This window comes from Mustela erminea, chromosome 7, assembly GCF_009829155.1.
Source record: "Mustela erminea isolate mMusErm1 chromosome 7, mMusErm1.Pri, whole genome shotgun sequence".
Taxonomy (NCBI): Eukaryota; Metazoa; Chordata; class Mammalia; order Carnivora; family Mustelidae; genus Mustela; species Mustela erminea.
In genome coordinates, this window is record NC_045620.1 from 22,195,599 (window position 1) to 22,216,958 (window position 21,360).

The 21,360-nt window shown below is 53.2% G+C and overlaps 1 protein-coding gene and 1 long non-coding RNA gene across 7 annotated transcripts in view; one reads left to right on the forward strand and one right to left on the reverse strand.

Moving 5' to 3' along the window:
- The window catches only part of LOC116595005, a 90,564-nt gene that overhangs the window by 68,296 nt on the left and 908 nt on the right, over positions 1-21,360 (forward strand). The gene's annotated exons all lie outside the window — the stretch shown is intronic.
- The window catches only part of DLGAP4 (DLG associated protein 4), a 141,247-nt gene that overhangs the window by 28,296 nt on the left and 91,591 nt on the right, over positions 1-21,360 (reverse strand). For 4 of the 6 annotated variants that reach the window (XM_032350754.1, XM_032350752.1, XM_032350755.1 and 1 more), the window contains 3 exons: positions 5,747-6,108; positions 3,139-3,227; positions 2,148-2,560 (listed from right to left, as the gene is read on the reverse strand). In XM_032350754.1, coding sequence (XP_032206645.1) covers positions 2,148-2,560; positions 3,139-3,227; positions 5,747-6,108 — 864 coding nt within the window. Of the gene's footprint in view, positions 1-2,147; positions 2,561-3,138; positions 3,228-3,473; positions 3,554-5,746; positions 6,109-21,360 lie in introns of those variants that run through there. The other 2 variants (XM_032350753.1, XM_032350758.1) reach the window with 2 other exon arrangements.

Below are 21,360 nucleotides of genomic sequence, written 5' to 3' on the forward strand. Positions count from 1 at the left end.
GCTCAGTGGTTTAAAGCCTCTGCCTTCGGCTCAGTTCATGATCCCAGAGTCCTGGGATCGAGCCTCACATCGGGCTCTCTGCTTAGCAGGGAGCCTGCTTCCTCCTCTCTCTCTCTCTCTCTGCCTGCCTCTCTGCCTACTTGTGATCTCTGTTGAATAAATAAATAAAATCTTTAAAAAAAAAAAAAAAGCAGACACAAAAGACCACATATTGTAGGATTCCATTTGTATAAGTATCCAGAACAGCAGATCCCCTGAGACATAATCCGTGGTTGCTAAGAGCTAAGGAGGAGGAGCCAATGAGGAGGGACTACTAATAGTTACAGGGTTTCTTTTTGGAGCAATGATAATGAAATTAGTAGTGACGGTTTTAAAACACTGTGAGTGTACTAACTGCCACTGAACTTTAAAAGGGTGAATTTCATGACATGTGAATCACAGATCAATAAAGTTGTTACAGCATGACAAAAAGTAAAGAGAAAGAAAGCCTTCCAGAAAGAGACAACTGAAAGATAGATATGAGGAAGAAAAGATCAGAGGCTGAGGCTCCACCTGACAGGTCCCACGTCTGAGTGATGGGAATTTTGGAGTGAGAGAACAATTCAAGTGAGGAAACTATTTTTAAGAGTAAATGCAAGGTGGGGCACCTGAGTGGCTCAGTCGGTTAAGCATCTGCCTTTAGCTCAGGTCATGATCCCAGGGTTCCGGGACAGGCTGCCATGTTGGGCTCCCTGCTCAGTGAGGAGTCTGCTTCTCCCGCTCACTCTGCCGATCCCCCTGCTTGGGCTCTCTCTCAAAGAAAATTGTAAAAACAAAAAACAAAACAAAAACCACCCAAAGGTTAATGCAAGACTATTTCTCAGAAACAAAAGACCTGTGTCTCCACCTAGGAGGGGCCTATCCGCTGCTGGCACATGAACAAAGCCCCAGTCCTCGGCATGGCACTGAGGAATTTCACAAAAGAGGTCAAGTGAAGAGCCTAACAGCTTCCATCGATAAAAGACACACAAAGGCCTGAGAAGCAGAATGCATCAAACTCTTTAGTACAAGTAACAGAAGCTAAACACAATATAGCCTTAAAGATTCTGAGGGAAAATGATTTTCAACTTTATGCTTGTAGGTGTGTGTGTGTATGTATGTACATGTGTGCACACATATATATATATATATATAATGTGTTAAGAGGTATATATATTTATAGGTTATTTACACACACACACACACACACACACACCCCTATAAACCTACACATTTATATACATAATTTATTATTTTCAGCTTTACACCCAGCCCAACCATGTGAGGTCTAAATAAAGATACGCAGTTTCCAAAAATTTATCTCGAATTGAAGGTGTGTGGCAGCAAAATGAGGGACTATACCCAAGAAAGCAGAAGGTCATGTGGTCTGGAAAGTGGGGAGTCCACCATGGGACAGTGGCCAAGGGCAGGCCCAGGTGATAAAAAGGGAAGTCTCTGGACAGCAGCTAGGCAAAAGGCCCAGAGAGTGAACTGGCCAGATGAGAACAGAGAACTAGAGGGCACCGGGAAAAAGATGAAATCATGAGGTTATCTGATGTGTGCGCGTATCTGGGAAATAACACAGATGTAGGCTGGCAGATGTGGTGGGATGTGTCAGAAAGTAACAAATTAGAGCTTAGAAAATGAAGTGTAAAAAAGATGAGGCAGTCATTCATTTTAGGAAAGATAAAATGTGGGAAAGGAAATATCATCATCGGATGGTATTAGGCTCTGCAGTGATCGGTATTTCCATCCTCACAGTGCCCAGAACTACTGGTGGTTATTTAACCCCAAATGGTGGTGTCCAACATGGAGGCAGATGTGACAGAGCTAAATGCTCCTCTCTCAGAGCAGGAAATCTACATGTTGATGATAAATTTGAGAGGAAACACAAGGCAATCCCATTTAAAAGACAAAAGCCGCAGTAGCAAAGCGAATACCAGAACGCCCAGCTGCCGAGACCCGTGGACGTGGACGGGGAGGGTTGAGGCTGGCCGACAGGCCACCGGGTTCCTGTGGGAAGGCTCTCAGTGCGTTCTCTAGGCCTTGCCTCCATTCTGAGAAGGGAACCGGGGCCATTAGCCAGGCCCCCTTCCCTCCAGCCCAGGGGCCGTCCCCGCAGCACTCACCTTCTTCAGAGAGGTTGTTCTCTTTGGTCTCCTTGTCCATCTGGCAGCACCAGCCCTCCAGCCGCTCTGTTTCTGCCTGAAGTAGCTTCAAGAACCAGTAGCCGTCCCGGCGGCAGGCTCCTGGCTGCGCTGGCTCTGCCGGGGAGCTGGAGGAGGTCTCAAGCCAGGGGTCGGGTGGGGGCAGCGAGGACGCCTCTAGGGCAGGGTCGCTGTTGTCTCCATAGGAGAGGTTGCGCTTGATCTGGGCAATCTTGGGGGCCTGCCGAGGCCCGGCATCAATGCTGATGGAGTTGGGGTGTGGGGTACAGTCCGGGAGGCTCCTCTCAGATGACTTACAGCTTGAGTCGTTGGCATCCTGGGTGTCTGAGTCAGTGTCCCGTCGGGAGGACATGCTGTGAGAGGGGGCGCTGCTTCTGGGGAGGTGGGGTGAAGTGGGGGTGGGGACAGGAAGAGGTGAGAGTCACCAGGAGGGCCAGAGACCAGAGGCCACCCCGACCCGGACACACGGGAGACAGAGAAACGGATGCATCGTCTGCTCACCATGCGCCTGAAGCGGGTCCCACAGCCCCCGTCTCATTCTCTGCTCAGCCCTCGCCCCACCCGTCCGGGCACACGCGCGTGCGCACGCGAGCGCGCGCGCACACACACACACACACACACACACACGGACAAGGTCATAAGGTTGCCTGTTTACTGCAGTGGGGCCAGGAAGACCACCAACATTGGGGTGCTGGGCCATGTCTCTGCTGGCCTCGCCGTCCCCCCCGCCCGTGGGCTGATTAATCTCGCAGAGCAAGCGCTCACTACTGGCCCGCCCGCCTGCCTGCCCAGCTTCCCATGCCTGGGCCACTGCCCGAACCCCAAACCCAGCTTGGTTATTAGAAATCCAGCAAGGAGAAGTGGGTTAGGGAGAGCAGGAGGAGAAGGCGCAGGAGAGATGAGAGCAGAGGGAGGGAGGGGGAGAAGCAGCCACCACCTCTGTGCGACTTACCGCCAGTCGTCCTCTACCTGAACCCCGATGGACTGGAATTTGGTAGCGGGACTGGGCTCCTCTTTTGGCACTGGCTGAATGCAGTCAACCTTATTGAAGGACAACGACAGCAACGGCACGGAGACAAAGACAAAAATAAAAAACAAACACCACACTTGCTGCTGAAATTCACATTAGTGGGACGACGCAGAAGGACAGACAGGCACGAGGCATGCGGACACTGCACGCGGGCCCGAGGCCGGACCCAGTGAAGCCGGGCACTGCTCATTCGCGCGGAGGCGGGCGGGCAGGTGGGCGGGAGGTGGGATGGGGTGGAGATGACTGGCTTTCCCTACTCTGAGGAGGGTGCCATCACATCGATTGCTTTGGGTCCGTTGTCCTCCGAGAGGTGGGAACCGTTCCTTCTAGTCCTCTCCTTTACACGCATCAGAGAGAAGAAAAAAAAAAGAAGGACGACGAGAGAGAAAGAAAACACACACACACACACACAAAGCCACAGCCGTTATCTGGTGTAGTCAAAGCTGGGGGCTGTCTCGAGGCAAAGATCGCTCCCCCCAACCCTGCAGCTGAAGGGCAGGCTGGAGGCGCCTGTATCAGGGACAAACCTTGGACAGCGGTTCTGGATTTGGAAGCCACCCCAAGGTGATAGCCGGTGAGGTTCCAGGACACTCTGGGATGCCATCCCTGGGCCTGGATGGCTGAGGTTACTTTCAGCAGTGGGTGGGCCTGGGGAGCAGTAGGCAGGACCAGGGCCAGGGCCAAGTGCAAAAGCTAGCTAGCACTTTTTCTACACTCCTGTTAAAGTGGAAGGAAACCCGGCAGCAGTCATGCCCCAAATCTGCCTTTCTTCTCTGGGACCAAGATGCATGGCCATGAAGCAGGCAGGCCAGCCTTTCCGTCACTGCTCATGAATGAGGGAGAACCCAAACCTGACCTAGGGCTTAAGGGGTGGGATGAGGGTTGTCAGGGTATCCTTGGAAACTGGGGACTCCCAGTCCCTTGTCTTCACAGATATGGCAGGGGCCACAAGGCTTTTTGGGGCAAGGGCCAGGCACCAGGCTCCTCGCCATGGGGATGCGGTTGCATTCCTCCTACAGTAAGAGTCCGTGGGAAGTGCACCATCATGGATCTCAAAGAGCTGTGACTAGAGTTTGGCCTGGGGAGGGGATTAATCCTAGGGAGGAGAAGCCTTGGATAGATCCAAGAGCTAGGATCCTTAACCCCATGTAACTTTCTAGATGAATCAATGGTGAACCTAACTTAGACCTTCGGAAGACAGGAGCCTCTGGTTTGGCCAAGGAGAGGGTGGGGCTGCCCAAACAATGACCCTGGGTGACAAGACCCAAGAGACAAGGCTACTCTGATGTCCCTAAGAATCCCCCTTGGAGCAGTTGCACAGGGCAGGGACTGGACTCCTTATGAAGGATCCCAGAAACCATTAATCTCCTGGACAACTCTGTTCCTGTATTTGTGGGGAAACTAAAGCCCTGAGTTACCTCTTAGGGGGAAAATAATTCAGGACAGTACAAGAAATTGGCTAGTGAGCCTTCTCTGGTCAGAGCCATTTGGTCTCCTCTGTGTCTCAAATTCCTCGGGCATTTTAGCGCTCTGCCATCCACTTGGCCGTATCTGGTTGCTCAGGGGAGCCCTTGCAGCCCCAAACCACAACGCACACGAACCTGACCTCCCTGAGGGGTCTGCCTTCCCCAAGCTCAAGACTCCCTGTAGCTGCCCTCCCTCCCTCCCTGCCCGGAGTGTGGTCCACTTTAGTCAGATCCGGCCAGAGCAGGGCTCCAGGTGCCCCAGCTCAGCTGCCAGAAGACAAGAGTACTGCTGTCTGGTGCATGCAGAAGGCGCAGTGAAGCAGTGGAGGGGAAGCTGGTGTGCCCTGTCCCGCTGTGGGCCACGGTTGTGGGTATACAGTGAGTTTGGCTTCCAGGAGGTTCTGCTGGCTTTGGCCACTTGGTCCTGGGGAAATATCTGCCTGGATACCCTTCCCACGGAGGGAGGCATCAGGACCAGCATCACACTTCTCAATTTGACATGGGCCTGGTGCCTCGAGCCACCTACCTGTCCCCAGGGCCCGAGAGGGCTCTGGGTAATGTTCCCCTCAAGCAACCCCCATGGCTCAAGGGCTCTGGGTCCCGGGCCCCAGGCCCATCGGCGTCTACGCTCCATGCTGCTCCCGCCGCCAAGCGGGGCTGTGGCCTCCGCACCCGAGCTGACCTTGGATTAGAGAACTGTTAGGCCAGTCCCACCTCCCACGCGTTGGCTGACAGGGCAAAGGGTGGAGTGGACAGACAGACAGTGGACAAGTGAACAGTGGACAGGAGATGGCTGGCTGGGTGTAACTACATTCACTGGGGCAGCGCATCACAGGAGCAGGGCCACAGGCCCACAGCTGCAGACCGCAACGGGAGTGGGCAAATGTAAGAACTATGTGGCTGTAGGTGGAATCTGGTTTGGCCGGCCACGTGGGGCCAACCCCCCGAAAATACAGACAAACCACTTTGCCCCGGAGACCTAGCGGGCCTCCACCAGATGTAATTACACACAGGCAGGTGCACAGAGTGGGCTGAGGACACAAGAGTGCGAAAGGGACCCCTACTTGTATTCCTATAGATGACAGTTTCCTTTTGGGGATGGCCTCAGGGTGGGATTCGGAGCTGGTCAGCGTCCCTTGTTCACTCTTCAGAGCTGCATGTTTTGGGGGTGGCTCAGGGGCCTCCGAGGCTGGGGTGACTCCGCCCCGCGTCACACTAGGTGGTCGGGTACTGCTGTCCAGGCTGTCCGACGAGTTGCTCAGGCCCGACTGGCTTGTCACCTCACTCTTGTGGTCCTGGCTGTCCAGGTAGGTGTCCTGGGCAGACTCAGTACTGCTCTGGACCGTGACAGAGATGAAGGGCTTTGACGTGGTGCGTGGAGGGACCGGTGGTGGGGTCTTCTTATACGCCACTAGGCATGATGAACCTGCAGATGGGAGAGGAGGGTAGGCAGAAGGTAAGATCCCAACCCTCCTGAATCTCTTTCAAGTTTGAGGCCCCACTTGACTGGCCTTAAGAAGGATTTCTGGAGCAGGAGAATTGGGGTCTGACATAGCAATGACCAAGACAGACACAGGCCCTGCCCACCCTCCTGCTAGGCCAAGGCCACGTCTAGCTGGGGATGCCAGCATGGGCCAAAGACATCCTCCACCTCATAGTCCCATACAAAGGTTATTTTCCAGTTGGGGCCTGGGCTAGATGATGAAGTTCGTGGTGCCACAGGCTGTGACAGAGCCTGATCCAGTGCCAGGGGAGGCAGAGGTTGCAGAGTAGAGGACAGGAATGCGAAGGAATGTTGCCCTTGCTTCCTCAAGCTCACTGAGAGACCTACTGCCGCCCCTGGACTTCTCCTCTTCTACCTTCCCTCTGTTTGGATACCCCCTCCCTGTCTGGTCGAAGACCAACACCTCTTTTAAGGCCCAGTTAACCCTATCCTCCCATCTTGCTATCCCTTCCCCCTCTTCCGCCCAGTAACATGAAAACCTCACACACCAGTACGCCTCCCTCAATACTCCACCAGTGCTGGTCCGAGTCCCCATTCTCCACCAGGTTTCAGGGAACCAGGACCTCCAGGGTGGGAGCTGGGGGTCTGAATCTCATTCCAGCCTGGTCTGGGGCTGGCCCACAGCAGGGGCACAGAACGGTGAAGGCCCACCCCTGCTTCATTAAATGCTCAGCTTTTTGTCTGAAACAGAAGGTGCTATTCAAACGTCACTCCCTACTTGCTTCGAAGAGCTGGGTCAGATCCGACAGCTTTTCTCAGCAACTTAACTTCAAATGCCCTTTCCTCCAGGAGGACTAAAACAAACCTATACCTGGGCTGGGAGTGGGAGCCAGATGAGTGACTTTAAGCTCTGCCTTCAAGGGGCTACTGATCACCATGATGCCGATGGCCCAGCAGAAACCCACAAAACCAGGCCTGGTGCCGCAGGGGGTGTTGGCAAGGCACAGCACAATCCGTCCGCCACTGGGAGAATCACTACACAGCCCTATCAGAACGGCTAAATTACAAAACAGTGAAAAAGTGCTGGTGAGGATGCGGGGAAACTGAATTACTCCTACATTGCTGTTGGGAATGCAAAATGGTACCGCCACCCTGGAAAATGGTTTGGCAGTTTATTTATTTATTTTTTAAAAGATTTTATTTTTAAGTAATCTGTTACTTACGGGCTCAAATACATAACCTGGAGATCAAGAGTCACAGGCTCTATTGGCAGCCAGCGAGGGGCACTTTGGCAGTTTCCTTTAAAACTAAATATGCAATCATCACACCACCCAGCAACCGTACTCTTGGGCATTTTTTATCATAGAAATGGGAACATATTCACAAAGAACTCCTACATGAGTGTTCATGGCAGCTTTACTTGTCCTGGCCCCCAAACTAGAAACACCCTGGATGCCCTTCAGTGACCGGTATAACTAACTGTGGCACATCCAGAACGTGGAATACTACTGAGCAATGAAAAGAAACCAGCTACTGGTACAGGCAACAACTTGGATGAATCGCAAGTGAATTATGCCAAGTGAAAAAAGCAATCCCAAAAAGGTATCTACCGAACTGCTTCATTTATAAAGCATTCTTGAAATGGCCTGATGACAGAGAGGGGAAACAGGTCAGTGGTTGACAGGGAGATGAAGGGGAGAGGGTGATGCACAGGCTGGGAGGGAGAGGAGTGTGGCTATAAAAGGGTGACAAGGACCCTCCGTGTGCTAAGAAGTGGGACAGGTGGCGGGCACACGAACCCTCACAGCACTGGACCCGAAGTGAGTAACGGGAAAATGGTGGAATCTGAGTAAGACCAGCCGGCTGGTGTCTATGTCCATACTCTGGTTATGATGTTCTGTTAGTTGTGCAAGACTTTACCATCGAGGGAAACTGGGAAAAGAGCAGATAGCATCCTCTGTACTATTTCTTACAACACTGTAAATGGCAATCATCTAAAAATAAAAAATTTAATTTAAAAAGCCCTTCTATCTGTCGGTTCATCTGGCAGACTCGTGTTAGGTCAGGCGCTATACAGACTCCAGGAAAACTAGGAGCCTCAGCAGAGAATGGGCTGTGAAATGAGTCCTTGAACAGTAATAGGGGCCACAGTGGAAGAGCCTGGGAGCCAGGAGCTGGGCCTCACGCCTGGGTCTGGAGGTGACAAAGGGTTCTGGGAGCTCTGAGCCAGGAGCACTCAGTTCTCACTCTGCTCAGAATTTCCCAGTCCTGCTGAAGCCTTGCAAAAACCTCAGGGATCCCTCCAGACAGACACCCCGAGTCTCTCCCTACCAGCCTGAGAAGGGCAGCCCATGGGCAGAAGGAGACAGGCAGCAGGGCAGGCAGGAGGCGGGGCTGTGGCCAGCAGGAGCATGATCCTTCCACATACTGCCCTGCGGGAGAAGGGACGGGCCTGCTTGGGGAAGAGGGACTCCCATGTGCAGCTGGCCATAGGCACGGGCTCACGGCCCCAAGCTGGGTCATTCACTGAGCTGTACTCAGCAGCTTTATGGCTTTGTAATTTAAACCTCACAGTGACTCTGAGGTGGGGATAGGATTGTGCCCACTTTACAGGTGGGGCATGTGAGGTTCACAAACTTGCCTAGAGCTGCTGACAGTAAGTGGCACCCCCCCATCTGTTCAGCTGCACAGCCTCCCTCACTCTGCTGCTCTGGCTTTAGGTCCCTCCCTGCTAGGAGGGGGCTGCAGGTGTCTGCCTGCGGGGGGCATGCCCAAGCTGAGCTCCCACTGCTGGAGGGAGAAAAACCTAAAGGCAGAGGCCTGTCTTCTAGGCCCTGGCAATGACTCATGGAAGTCCTGGCCCACTCTGGACTCTCCAATACCCTCCTCTGTTCAGTGGGCGGGGCGGGGATCTAACCCATGTAATTCACCATATTCACACGGCCCCTTCCTAACTCAAAAGCATTTTCCCACTCATTTTCATTCAAGGGTAGGGGGTTCCTGCTCTGAATCCCTTCTCTCCACTGCTTGAAATTCTACCATTTGTGAGTCATTGCTTTAGTGGGAAGGAGCCAGAAGACAGAAGGCAATAGGGAACCAGACAAGCCTGAGTTCAGATCCCAGCTCTGTCCTGTACTAACTTGGTGGCCACAGGGATGGATTATACAGTCTACATCATAAAAAGTAAGGCTCAGGCCCTGGGCTGGCATGGCTCCTACTAGTTTCTGGTACAGAGTGAGCTAGACCTGGAGTTGGGGGTGGGCAGTGGTGAGCCGCCACTGGGTCACTGGTTGGACAGGCTGGGCTGGTTCTCTGACCAACCCCAGGGAAGTTTTCCTGAAAGAGCTGGACCTTAAGAGCAGCTCGTTGAAGCCAATGGCCAACAGCGCCCAGCAGAGCAAGAACTGTGTTCTAAGCCTGGCCGAGGCTGTGGGACCTGTCATGGTCCTTGTCCCCATCTGTGGCGTGGTGCTGTCATTAGTATGTGTGTGTGGAAGAGGCATCCCTGCCAGGGGCTGGTGGGGTGCCCACAGTCAGGAGCTTGGACAGAGGACTGACCCTCCAGCCTCTTGCTCAGGGTTGTCTAGGTCCAAAGTCCTGCTGACATACCCTCAGAGGAAAAGTGAACTAGCAAGGGGCCAGGCCACATGGCCAGATATGAGAAGAGGAAAGGTGAACTTCTCTTGGATTTGCTATGTCTCCTGGGGCAGAGGTCACAGTCAGATAAGTGGTGTGACTAACGGAGGATTTCAGTGCCTTGGGGGGCTCTCTGGGTGGCAGGTGTCCCTCAGCTCTGAGCACTGTCTTTCTCTAGGGCAAGGGGATGAAAAGCAGGCCCACGACTGCCCTTGACCCTTCCCACGTGACACTCTGGCCATTCTGTGTTCCCTGCCCCCACTGCCCATCTTCCCGCTGTGGGGCTATTACACACGCTGCTCCTTCTACCTGGGAAGTCCCCACTCCTCCCGCTTCCAATGTGCCTCCTTCAGAGAGGTCTCCTCTGACTGCCCTCTACTCGCAGATCAGCCAGCATCCCAATCACGACACCTGTCACATTTGTCATCCGATCACTTAGGCATGTACTTGTTGATGGTTATAGGCTTGGGGCTGTTGGGGGAACTCTGTCTGTCTTGGCACAGCAGGTCATATCCCAGGCCCAGGGTACTACCTCAAGCTTTCCAGAAAGCTCTCAATAATATCTGTTGAATGAGAAAATGAACCTCAGCCCTGCTATAAAAACCCTTTAGTTGTCCCAAGTCAAGAGGATTTAGCTTTAGTGAAGACTCCCAACACTGGAGTGTGTAAGCTTTTTGTCTCCTCCCCAATTGGGAGCCCTTTCCAAAGCCTGGTCCCGACTGACCACCCATCTCTGCAGCTTCATCTCCTGCCCTCCCAGCTTCAGAGAAGCAAATGTACGCTTTCCCAAACACACCACACTCTGCATGCACCCAAGCCTTTGCGCATGCACTTGGCCTCTCAGGATGCCTTTGCAGGTCCTTCGGCCAGTCCCTCCACCGCAAGCTCTTGCTGGCCCAGGCAGTGTTCCTCTCCTTTCTCTGTAGGTCAGCTGGAGCACTCAGGGTTGTGGTTGTGCCCCTGACTGAGCGTGTGTGCCATGGGCGTCACCAGCCCAGGGCCCAGCCCAGAGGGTGCACAATCATCATATGCCAATTAAATTTTAGACGGGGGGCAAGTGGCCCAGAGACCCAAGGTGTTGGACCTGGCCAGCACTGCGTCCTCCAGGATGGGACCGCAGCCCTCCCTGCCCGGGGGAGACATTCTACGTGCCACGATATGTAATATCATAGCATGTGGGTCCAGCTTTTTTGTCTGTTTACTCTGGAAAACTTTCAGATTTGCCCAGGAAGCTGGAGAGTGAACACACCTCCAGCTGAGCCACAGCAGTGCACAGACTGAGCCACCGCCCCGGGGGGCTGCATGCTTCCCTGCCCCCATTTCGGCTCCACCAGTCCAGCAAGCCCAGGCTCAGACAGGAGCCGGTTGTGCAAGGCCTCCTCCATGCAGTCTGCCCCCGGCCCCAGACATCCAGCCCAGCCTCCCTGCCCCACAGCGCACAAGTCCTTGCTTCTTCTAAGTAGAAGCTCCCTTTGTCTCATTTCTGCCTCTGCTTCAAGATCTTATCCAGCAAACTCTATCAGGTCAGAATGAATTTATTTCTTCATTTTTTTTTTTAAAAACATCAACATGTAACAAGATGACCAGAGCTTTCGGCACTCAGTAGAATGGCTGTGACTCCATCTTTCAAGAGATAGAGATGCAACAACCCTAGGCAGGTAGGCCCCTGTGAGGGTCTTAGAGCCCAGTGCTGCCCTCCTGCTGCTGGCAACCAGAGGCCCAAGCTTGGCAGGGGAGCTGCAGCACAGGCCTAGACTCCGGAAGAGGCACGGATGCAGGGGGCCCCAGACAGCCCCACGTGAACAGAGAGCTGACCACAGAGCCAGAGCTGCCTCCTCCCTCTGCCCTCCCTGCCAGGTTTCTTGTCCCAGGAAGGACTGAGGGCCTGTAAGCTCCCCTTCCCCCTCTCACCAGTGAGCAACCTGTCAAACGACACATTTGTGCTGGGGGAAAACCAGCTCAAGGCTTCCATCTACCAGCCTCAAAGGCCTCCCTTCTTCCATTTCCTCCCCTGCAACAGGGGAAGTTGGGAGGGAATTCCGAGCAGCTAGGTCAGGATCAGGGACAGACTGACCGCTCTGAGCCACATTCCTGCCAACAGTTCACATCCCCCCACCTTCCCACCAGGTCAGTCTGGGGCCACCTCCCTCCCTGTGCCTTCAGAGCTGGCAACGTCACACTTTGATGTCAAACTCCAGCGAGAGTGCCCGGGAACGCATCTTCCCCCAGCGTTGTCCTGGGAATCCTCTACCACTCCCCGCAACCAGGTGCTTCCTAACTGCCTCTCCCATCCATTCCTGGTCCCCTTGACCTAGAACCAGCCTTCCCTAGACCACCGGCCTGCTCCTCCCTGGCCCCCAACCTCCTGTCCTGTCTTTCCGGTCTCTCCTCCACCTTGGCCAGCCATTGGAGAAATCCGACCACGTCACGGCTTAGTTTGAAACCTTTCAATGATGCCACAACCCACCCCATGGACTTGGAACAAACCCTTCAGTGAAGGCCTTTAGGGCCTCCAGAATCGACACCTGCCTCAGACGCCCAAGTCCGTAGGAGCCAAGAGGTCACAAAGGCAGCACACTGGGGAAGACAAAGCAACACAGCTCAGGGAGCCCCGGCCACCCCTTGGAGTCCTGTCCGGAAACCCGGATGCACTCCAGCTCGTGATGTTCCAGTGTGGACAGTGGCCCTCGTCAAGCACCGACTGGGCCAGGCCCGAGTCAGCACTTCATCTGTGGTCAGTACCTGTGACCGTACCTGTGAATTCACCTACTTGGTAACAGGTTTGTAACCCCAAAGCCAACACTCGCGGGGTTTTTGTGGGCACTGCCCGACACCCAGGGCACACTTCCCTAGCTGAGCCTGAACAAGGGGATGCCAGGCCTTCTTGTTTTAGCTCTCATCCTGTGAACAAGTAGGATTTTCCTGGCCTAGTCAGGGCTATGTTTCCTCACATTTTGTTCTTTCTGCTGGTGATTCCTCCATAGCACTGAAGTGCCATCCAGCATTGCTGAGTACAAGAAGGCTGTGATGCGCCTGTGGAGAAACTCTGTATCTGACAGACCTTGTTCAGGCGCGAGTTATAGCACTGTTGGCCAATTCAGTGTTAATAAATCATCAGTATATTATTTTTAAACAGAAAGACACAGAAAACAAGGTTATGTATTGACTGGTTGGTGGAAATGAGACCAGAGTCCTGCAGGGCCTCGATTTCCCCCAGGAGCCATGGTTCAGTCCTCGTTCCCTAATTAAGTATTTGTCAGACTTCATGAGTAACTAATGCAAGAATGCACTGCGCTCCAGCCAACTGAATCCTCAAAATGGGTGCATTCGAAATTGGTCTCTCACTGCCCCATTTTACATATGAGGCTCAGTGGGGGAACGACGCCCCAGCTCACCTCCTAGCGAGGCAGTGTTGGGGCTGGGGCTTAAACCCGGGCTGCCTGAAGGCTGGCTACTACCGTATGCCCCCACCCACTGCACTAACTGGGTGACGGTCGTGTGGAGGCAGCAGCCTTGGTTGGGCACATTGATCATTTCACCCAGAAAATGGGGTGTGATACCCAATACGCCCTGAGGAGGAGCCAAAGAGATGACAGGATGCTTTAGCATCCCGGGCTGGGTGCTCGTGGCAGCACATGTACTAAAATTTAGAATCATGGGCTGGGCCACTGCAACTACTGTTACCGTGGTTTCTGGATCAAAGAGAGAGCGATCATCTTCTGGAGACCTCCTGGGGACCCCAGTCACCCAGTGGCAAGAAATGGAGGGGTTTTAACTTGAAGGGATCCTCTGTGAGCAAAGGAGCAGGACAGGACATGGCTTGGCCAAGTAGGACAGAGGAAACAACAGTGGTGAAGGGAAGACGGACCACGGCAAGGAGGCCTGAGGGCTGTGTGGACCACAAGAACAGAGGCATCTTCCTCCTGCCCTGAGAATCCTTCATGAAGTCCCTCCCAACTGACCTGCAGGAGAGGGGCTACCTGCCAGCTGCCGGGAGCACAGATCGCCTACTATCTTAACAGCCCAGTGCACCGGGCAGCTCCATGTGAAGTTCCAAGGCCATCCCCAGGCTGAGAGTGTCCAGAATTAATCTGAATCCTTTCTTCTCCCACAATGGCCTTCTCAGAGAGCGGTGACCTCATGCACTCTTTTACACACTCCAGAAGCCTGGGAATCCGCCCCCCCCAACCAAAGCACATTTTATAGAGACTGGCTTCTCTCTCTCCCCACCAGCCTGGTCTAGGCTGCCACTTGCTGGCCTCTGGCCTTTCTGCTTTGTCAGTGGCCCAACCACCTACCCATGAACACTCTCCCAACAGCAGCTTGAAGAGTTTGTTTTAAAATACAAAATACAAAATGTTTTAAAATAAAAATACAAAATGGTGGGGCACCTGGGTAGCTCAGTGGGTTAAAGCCTCTGCCTTCGGCTCAGGTCATGATCCCAGGGTCCTGGGATCAAGCCCCGCATCGGGCTCTCTGCTCAGCAGGGAGCCTGTTTCCTCCTCTCTCTCTGCCTGCTTCTCTGCCTACTTGTGATCTTTGTCTGTCAAATAAATAAAATCTTAAAAAAAAAAAAAAAAGTACAAAATGGAGGGGCACCTGGGTGGCTCAGTGGGTTAAAGCCTCTGCCTTCGGCTCAGGTCACGATACCAGCGTCCTGGGATCGAGCCCCACATAGGGCTCTCTGTTCAGTGGGGAGCCTGCTTCCCCCTCTCTCTCTGCCTGCCTCTCTGCCTGTTTGTGATCTCTCTGTGTCAAATAAATAAAAAAATAAAAAAAAACAAAAAAACGGACAACTTCCTTCCCTTTCTAGAGCCTTCAAAGTCTCCCCAGTCTGTGAAGAATAAAAAGCACACCACTTACTTTGGCCTAGAGTAAGAACTGGCCCCTTCCCCCCGCCCCCCATTTCCACACTTGGTTCCTATACCTTCCCCTTGCTCATTCTGTTCCAGCTGCACTAGCCTCTTTGCTGTTCTCAAACATTCTGAGCATGTGCCCACCACAGGGCCGCTGAACCTGTGAAATGACCCCCACCCTCACCTCTGTATGTCTGCTCCTTCCCACCCTGATCTGTCTCTGCTCAGGAGTTGGGTCCTCAAGAGGACCTCTCTGTCTAAAGCTGTTACTCTTTGGAGACCCTGATTGTTTCATTCATGCATTAATCAACTTACTGGTTTATACTTGTCTTCTCCCTCCTACCCAAAAGGGATCCTGAATATCTAATACAGGTTCCTGAGCGTGGAGACCTAAATATCTTGTATAATTACGATGCTCTCCCAGCACCAGGCCAATACATGGCTGGGTGCTGTAAATATTTACTGAATAACTGAACAACCTCCTATTTGACGGTTGGGTAAACTGAGGCTCAAGGAAGCAGAATGATCTACTCGAGTCTGAGTTGGAATCCAACGCCCAGGGCTTTGAGCTCTTTTTAGGTCATTCCCCAAAAAACACACACACAGGCGCGCGCACACTACAGGGAACACAGTCTGGTGGGAGGTTAAGCCTTGAGCAACACTGCCTGAGGTTGGGCAACAAGGCTATGGAAATGAGACCTCAATAAACCCTAAGGAATGGGTACCAGAAACTGTTTGAAAATAACCACTCCTAAAAGCTGGCAGAGAGAGAAAAGCAAGCAGTGCTTCCAGGAACATTTTCCAGGCAAGGCGTATCACAAGTTCAGATTTAAAAGAATCATTACTGAATGAGTCCTGGCCAGGTGCTACCTTATTCCAGACACAGGCCTGGGAGGGGAGATAATTGTCACTGAGGTTTTATAGATGAGGGAGCAGGCTTTTCACTTTGAGGAGTGGCAGTGTGGAAAAGCTGTGCTCTGTGAGGCCAAGGTGCCAGGTTCTAAACTCAACACCGGACATGGTGGGCAGAGTACTTTCTACAGGGCCTGATCCTTCCTGAGCCTTTGTTTCCCAGCTGTAAACTAAGCAGACTGACCTTGAATGGGGGTCACAAGTTCAAATGTCTATAGGAGACTCTTTATCTAACCTCTCTGGTCCACAGCGACCTAGGTGACAGAAGTCAGAAATCTGGACTTTAAGAAATAGTAAAACTGGGGCGCCTCGGTGGCTCAGTTGGTTGGACGACTGCCTTCAGCTCAGGTCATGATCCTGGAGTCACGGGATCGAGTCCCGCATCAGGATCTCAGCTCCATGGGGAGTCTGCTTCTCCCTCTGACCTTCTCCTCACTCATGCTCTCTCTGTCTCTCTCTCAAATAAATAAATAAAATCTTAAAAAAAAAAATAGTAGGGACGCCTGGGTGGCTCAGTTGGTTAAGCAGCTGCCTTCGGCTCAGGTCATGATCCCAGTGTCCTGGGATCGAGTCCCACATCGGGCTCCTTGCTCTGCAGGGAGCCTGCTTCTCCCTCTGACTCTGCCTGCCACTCTGCCTGTGCTCGCTCTTGCTCTCTCTGACAAATAAATAAATAAAATCTTAAAAAAAAAAAAAAAGTAAAACCCCCATATATATATATATATATATTTAAAAATATATAATTTTTTTTTAAAAGATTTTATTTATTTATTCGACAGAGAGAGAGATCACAACAAGTAGGCAGAGAGAGAGAGAGGAGGAAGCAGGCTCCCTGCTGAGCAGAGAGCCCGATGTGGGACTCGATCCCAGGACCCTGAGATCATGACCTGAGCCGAAGGCAGCGGCTTAACCCACTGAGCCACCCAGGCGCCCAAAAATATATAATTTTTTTAAAGACAAGGATGTCATACATCCTGCCTTTTTAAAAAAGATTTTATTTATTTATTTATTTATTTATTTATTTATTATTTGTCTGAGAGAGAGAGAGAGTGCGTGTGCACATAAGCAGGCAGAGTGGCAGGCAGAGGCGGAAAGAGAAGCAGGCTCCCTGCCGAGCAAGGCGCCCAATGTGGGACTCAATCCCAGGACCCTGGGATCATGACCTGAACAGAAGGCAGCGGCTTAACTGACTGAGAGCCACCCAGGCGTCCCAAAACCCCCATATTTTTAAACAGAATGAGTTCAGCTCAGATCTGTGACTGCTGGAGGAGCGGTCCTCAGACCTCCTTGCTTTTTCTGGAGTTCTAGCCCCCACTACCCCTGCTCCCAGGAAGGCTGTCTCTAAGAGCTTCCCCCCGTGGAAAGGCAGGACAACCTTGGGAACCTTGAAATTAAGGCAGCCAGGAGGTACTTCTGGTGGTGTCTCAGGTCTGGCTGGGTGAAAGCAAAGAAAGTCCCTCTTGGTTAGCAGGCCGGGTCTGGTTTCAGGTTCTTGGCACCTATGACAGGGTCCGGAGTGCAGATGGCCAACCCCCCCTTCATGGGCCTGGAGCAGCTGCCTGAGTGGGACCCGCTTGGTTACACCCCCAGCCCCCTCCGCGACAGCTGCTCCTGCTCCTTAGAAGCGCTGTGCTGTGCGAGCGTTCTGTCCTGACATGCTCAGGCCAGAGGGGCTAGAGGAAGGGTTAAGCAACGCCCGCCAGACGGACCCAGAGTGCAGGTCAGCTGGGTCTCCAGGACAGGAAGCTGTGTGTCCGGAGACTTCACAAGCTCTAGGGCGTCTCCCCTGGCTGAGGGAGGCCATGGGCTGGCCAAGCTCCTTTCAGGTCACCACCTCTCTACCGGGCCTAGCATTCCTGTGTCAAAGAGGAAGAAAGGGAAGCTCAGAGAGAAGGGAGTAACGCAAGGTCGCACAGTCAGTAGGTGGAAAAGCCTGGATCTGATCTCAGCCTTTCTGATTCCAGGGCCAGTGCCTGTAGTTCCTACTACACCACACGGGCCATGGCTGGAGTTTGGTGCCACCCGGCAGGGCCTGACTGCGATCTTGGCCAGGCCAGTTCCCCAGACAGGACATAGACAGGCTTCCGCTCCTGGGGTCCTCAAGCAGGGTTTGATGATTTCCTGGTAAGTTTGAAGGCGGCAGCCTCTGGCTATGCTGGCCATGGGGGCAGAAGCCTGGTGCCCCCCGGACCAGGACCATAGCACATGGAAGGAAAAGGTGGCCCCTACCCCCATCTGTGACCACTACTGCCCGCTGCCCTTCCTCAGGCGTTCTCCTCCAGGTGTGTGGTCCCAGACACTCTGGCCCTCTCACCAGAAACACCAGAACCCTTGACATGGGTTCCCCAGTCGCCCAGGATTTCCCTAGCTTGGCTCTCACTACAGCTTCAATGTAAAGCCCAGAGAGGTGAGGCTACCTCTCCCAAGTCACACAGCTGGTTAAAGGGGTGATGGCTCCAAATTTCAGGGTCCTAGGAGATAATATTGCCAGTAATTTTCAAACCAGGTTCTGAGGGCGCCCAGGGGAACCTGAAGAAGGCTTCTTTGACTGCCACTTCCCTTTTTTTCTCCATATGGAATTCCCACACAGTACCCTGAAACCCATCACATGACTTCAACCTCCTCACAGTACAAAGGAGGAAACTGAGGATCAGAAGGGCACATGTGCTTTCTGAGGATCAAGAGGCAGAGCAGGGACTGCTGCCTGGGGCTCTGAGTGTGGGCATGTCCCCTCTTCCCCAGACACAAGAAAGGAAGATGCCTTCAGGTTCCAAGCCTGGAGATCACCAGATCCAAGCCTTCAGGGAGGCATTCCTACCTCCTCCAGCCCCTAACCAGGGGACCCCAAATAGCATGCTGCTCTCGAAATCCATTTCTACCATTACTGTAACAGTGTCCAGTAAGCAGCCTGTCAGGCAACATTGACTCCTCCCCCATTCTTTTTCTTTAAGATTTTATTTTTAAGTAAGCTCTATACTCAATGTGGGGCTTGAACTTAACAAATTCAAGATCACGCTTTACCAACTGGGCCAGCCAGGCGCCTCCCTCCTTTCCATTCTGTGTTGGAATCTGCCACAAACATCGTCTTGTTATCTTATTTATCCTCCGAGACCTGCCGGCAGAGTGTGCTTTGCCAGCAGCTCTGCTCAGGGGCCCCTGCCCTACCCCCCAGGACACCTATTACCACCACTCCTGGGAGTCGGAGCTTTAAAGAGATGCCAGCTTCCAAGCTGTTACTGAATCACAACTTCTCATTGTATGTCAGAGTTATAACCACTAGATGATATCCAGGGTTTCGGGATGCTGTGGCTCCAGTCCATGTAAAAAGCTGATGTGTAGAGCCCCTTGTCTGGCCTGGTGGAGAGTTGTTGGGGGGAATCCAAGATTTGGTTTTTCAAATACTGGCTCTAGCATATAGACTTCACTTCTGCCTTTCCAAGATCTCAGAGGCCCAGTCTGGGAAATACAACTTAGAAAAAGCCTTTAAAAACCACCCTTGCTGGGGTGCCTGGGTGGCTCAGTGGGTTGAGGCCTCTGCCTTCGGCTCAGGTCATGGTCCTGGGATTGGATCCCGCGTCGGGCTCTCTGCTCAGCGGGGAGCCCCCTGCCTCCCCCCGACCTTTAGCCTGCCTCTCAGCCTATGATCTCTGTCAAAAACAAAACAAAACAAAACAAAACAACCAAAAAAACCCCACCCTTGCTTCTGGAGGGCTGACGTCAACCCCCGGGGATGGGTCACAAAAGCCTGGCTTTTTATAAACTGTTACAGGCCCCTGTGTTCAGAGGCAGACACACTGGCAGGCCCCATGCACCAGAATTGCTGGCCTCTTTCATCATTCTGAATGACCGAGAGGATCCCAGAATAGAAAGAAGGTGCTAACGGGCTCATTCACTGTGCCTGGAGTGACAGGTGGTGTATCGGATGACCGGATCAGGAGCCAAGAAGCCCGGGCAGCTGAGAGATGGGATGAAAAAAACAGGACGGAATTGAATGGGGGAAAACCTTGGGTTCAGGTCAGGTCAGCACTGGCAACGCCGCCTGCCTTGGTGCCAGGCCCCAGGACAGGGACAGAAGAGGGGAGAGGGCCTGGTCCTCAAGAGTTAGACCATTATATAAGAAAGCAGCACATGTGGGAAAATACCTTGGCACCTCCTGCTGACCACAGACATGTCCGAGGTTGCCCTGACAGAAAAGGTACAAGACATGGGGGGGGGGAGTTGGGGGTGGGCAGCCCCCACTGAACTCAAGATGACACTGTGGGTCGTGCTGGCAACTCTGGACAAGGGGCACTGCCCAGCTGGAGCCCGACGAGCAGGCGGCAATCCGCATGGGCAGAAGGCCCAAATCCATCCCATGGTGACAAATGCCTATTTTCCCATGGGGAAGCCACACACTGGGTCCTGGGCAGGCAGAAGGATCCGGGATGAGTAAGTCCTTGTGCTGAGGAAACTCGAAGGAGAATGCCAAAAGTGGCGAGAAAGTGCCTGCTTTGCTGGGCGGAGTCGCCGGGAGCACCGCCATGGGGAGCACCGCCCAAGAAGGCTGGGACTGACTGATGGAGAATGCGGTGACTGATGAGTGCTGTCAGAGATGTGCCACAGACGGGCTGTGACACACGTGTACCACAAATCACGCCTAGTTCAACATGAGGGAGGGCTTGGACAGATTGGGATGGTGTTCTGGAAAAAACAGGTAATTCAGAAAAGCTGGGCTACTGTCTTCCAATACCTAGGAGACTGTCACATATCCACGTGCTCCAAGTCATCACACTATAGCCTGAGTGGGCCTGAGTGGGGACAGGAAAGGGGATACGGATTTTGCATGATAAGGAGGCACTTTCTAGAGGGCAGAGCTGCCCAGGAGGGTGCAGTGAGGCTGGACACAGGCATGATGGCTGCCAGGACAAGACACAAGCCCTCGTGGGTGTGACCTTTCTGACTCCACCCAAGCCAGAGTTGTTTGTTCTTTCTTTGCCCTCCTACTCCACACCCAGTTCTGGATGTGACATCAGACATTGTGTGTGACATTCATACTTGAAACTTTTCTTTTTTTCATCCAGAGAATTGTTATCAACAAGCAAAAAAGACGGAGGAGAATGAATGTTCATTCAGCCCAGCTACATGGGAAATGGTTTGAGGACCTACACCAGGGCCTCAGCACAGAGGGGGCTTACAGTGCCTTCCTCCGGGAAGTCTGGCAGCACAGAGCCCCCCACCTGAGACGATAAGCCTGTCCTCAGAACAGGAGATCCGTCAGCACTTGCTACCTGCTTCTGAGCACTGGCTCTGTACTCACTGTACCACTTAGGCTCCTGGGCCTCAGTTTCTCTCATCCATAACAGGCCAACAATAGCCACTCGCCTTGCCCCATGCCCTAGGACCACTGTGTCTGCAGAAGACAGGTGGGATAGGGTCTGGCGGGCTCCCATGCAGCCACTGCCCCATCCCAGCCCCGTCGATGGCCTGCAGCAGGTGGGGTCAGCGCCTTGCATGAGGACCCACAGCTGTCCACCTCCTCCATGCCTCACGTGTGTCGCTGTCTCACGTCTGCTAGTTTTAACTGGTGACCACTGGTGTCCCTGCCTTGCCAAACTCCCCTCTCTCCCCAGCACCCTCTTCATGCCAACACATCACATTCTCAGCTTCAGGCTCCTGCACAGGCTGCTCCCTGCCTGCAACGTCCTACCCCCTCCCTAATTCCGCCTCCTCCTCCAGATCTCAGTTCTGGCAGGACTCCCTCCAAGAAGCCTTCCCTGACCGGCTCCCTTGCTGGGTCAAGCCCCATGATTAGCCGTGCTCCGAGCCCTTGCCATCGCACTGTTTGATAGAC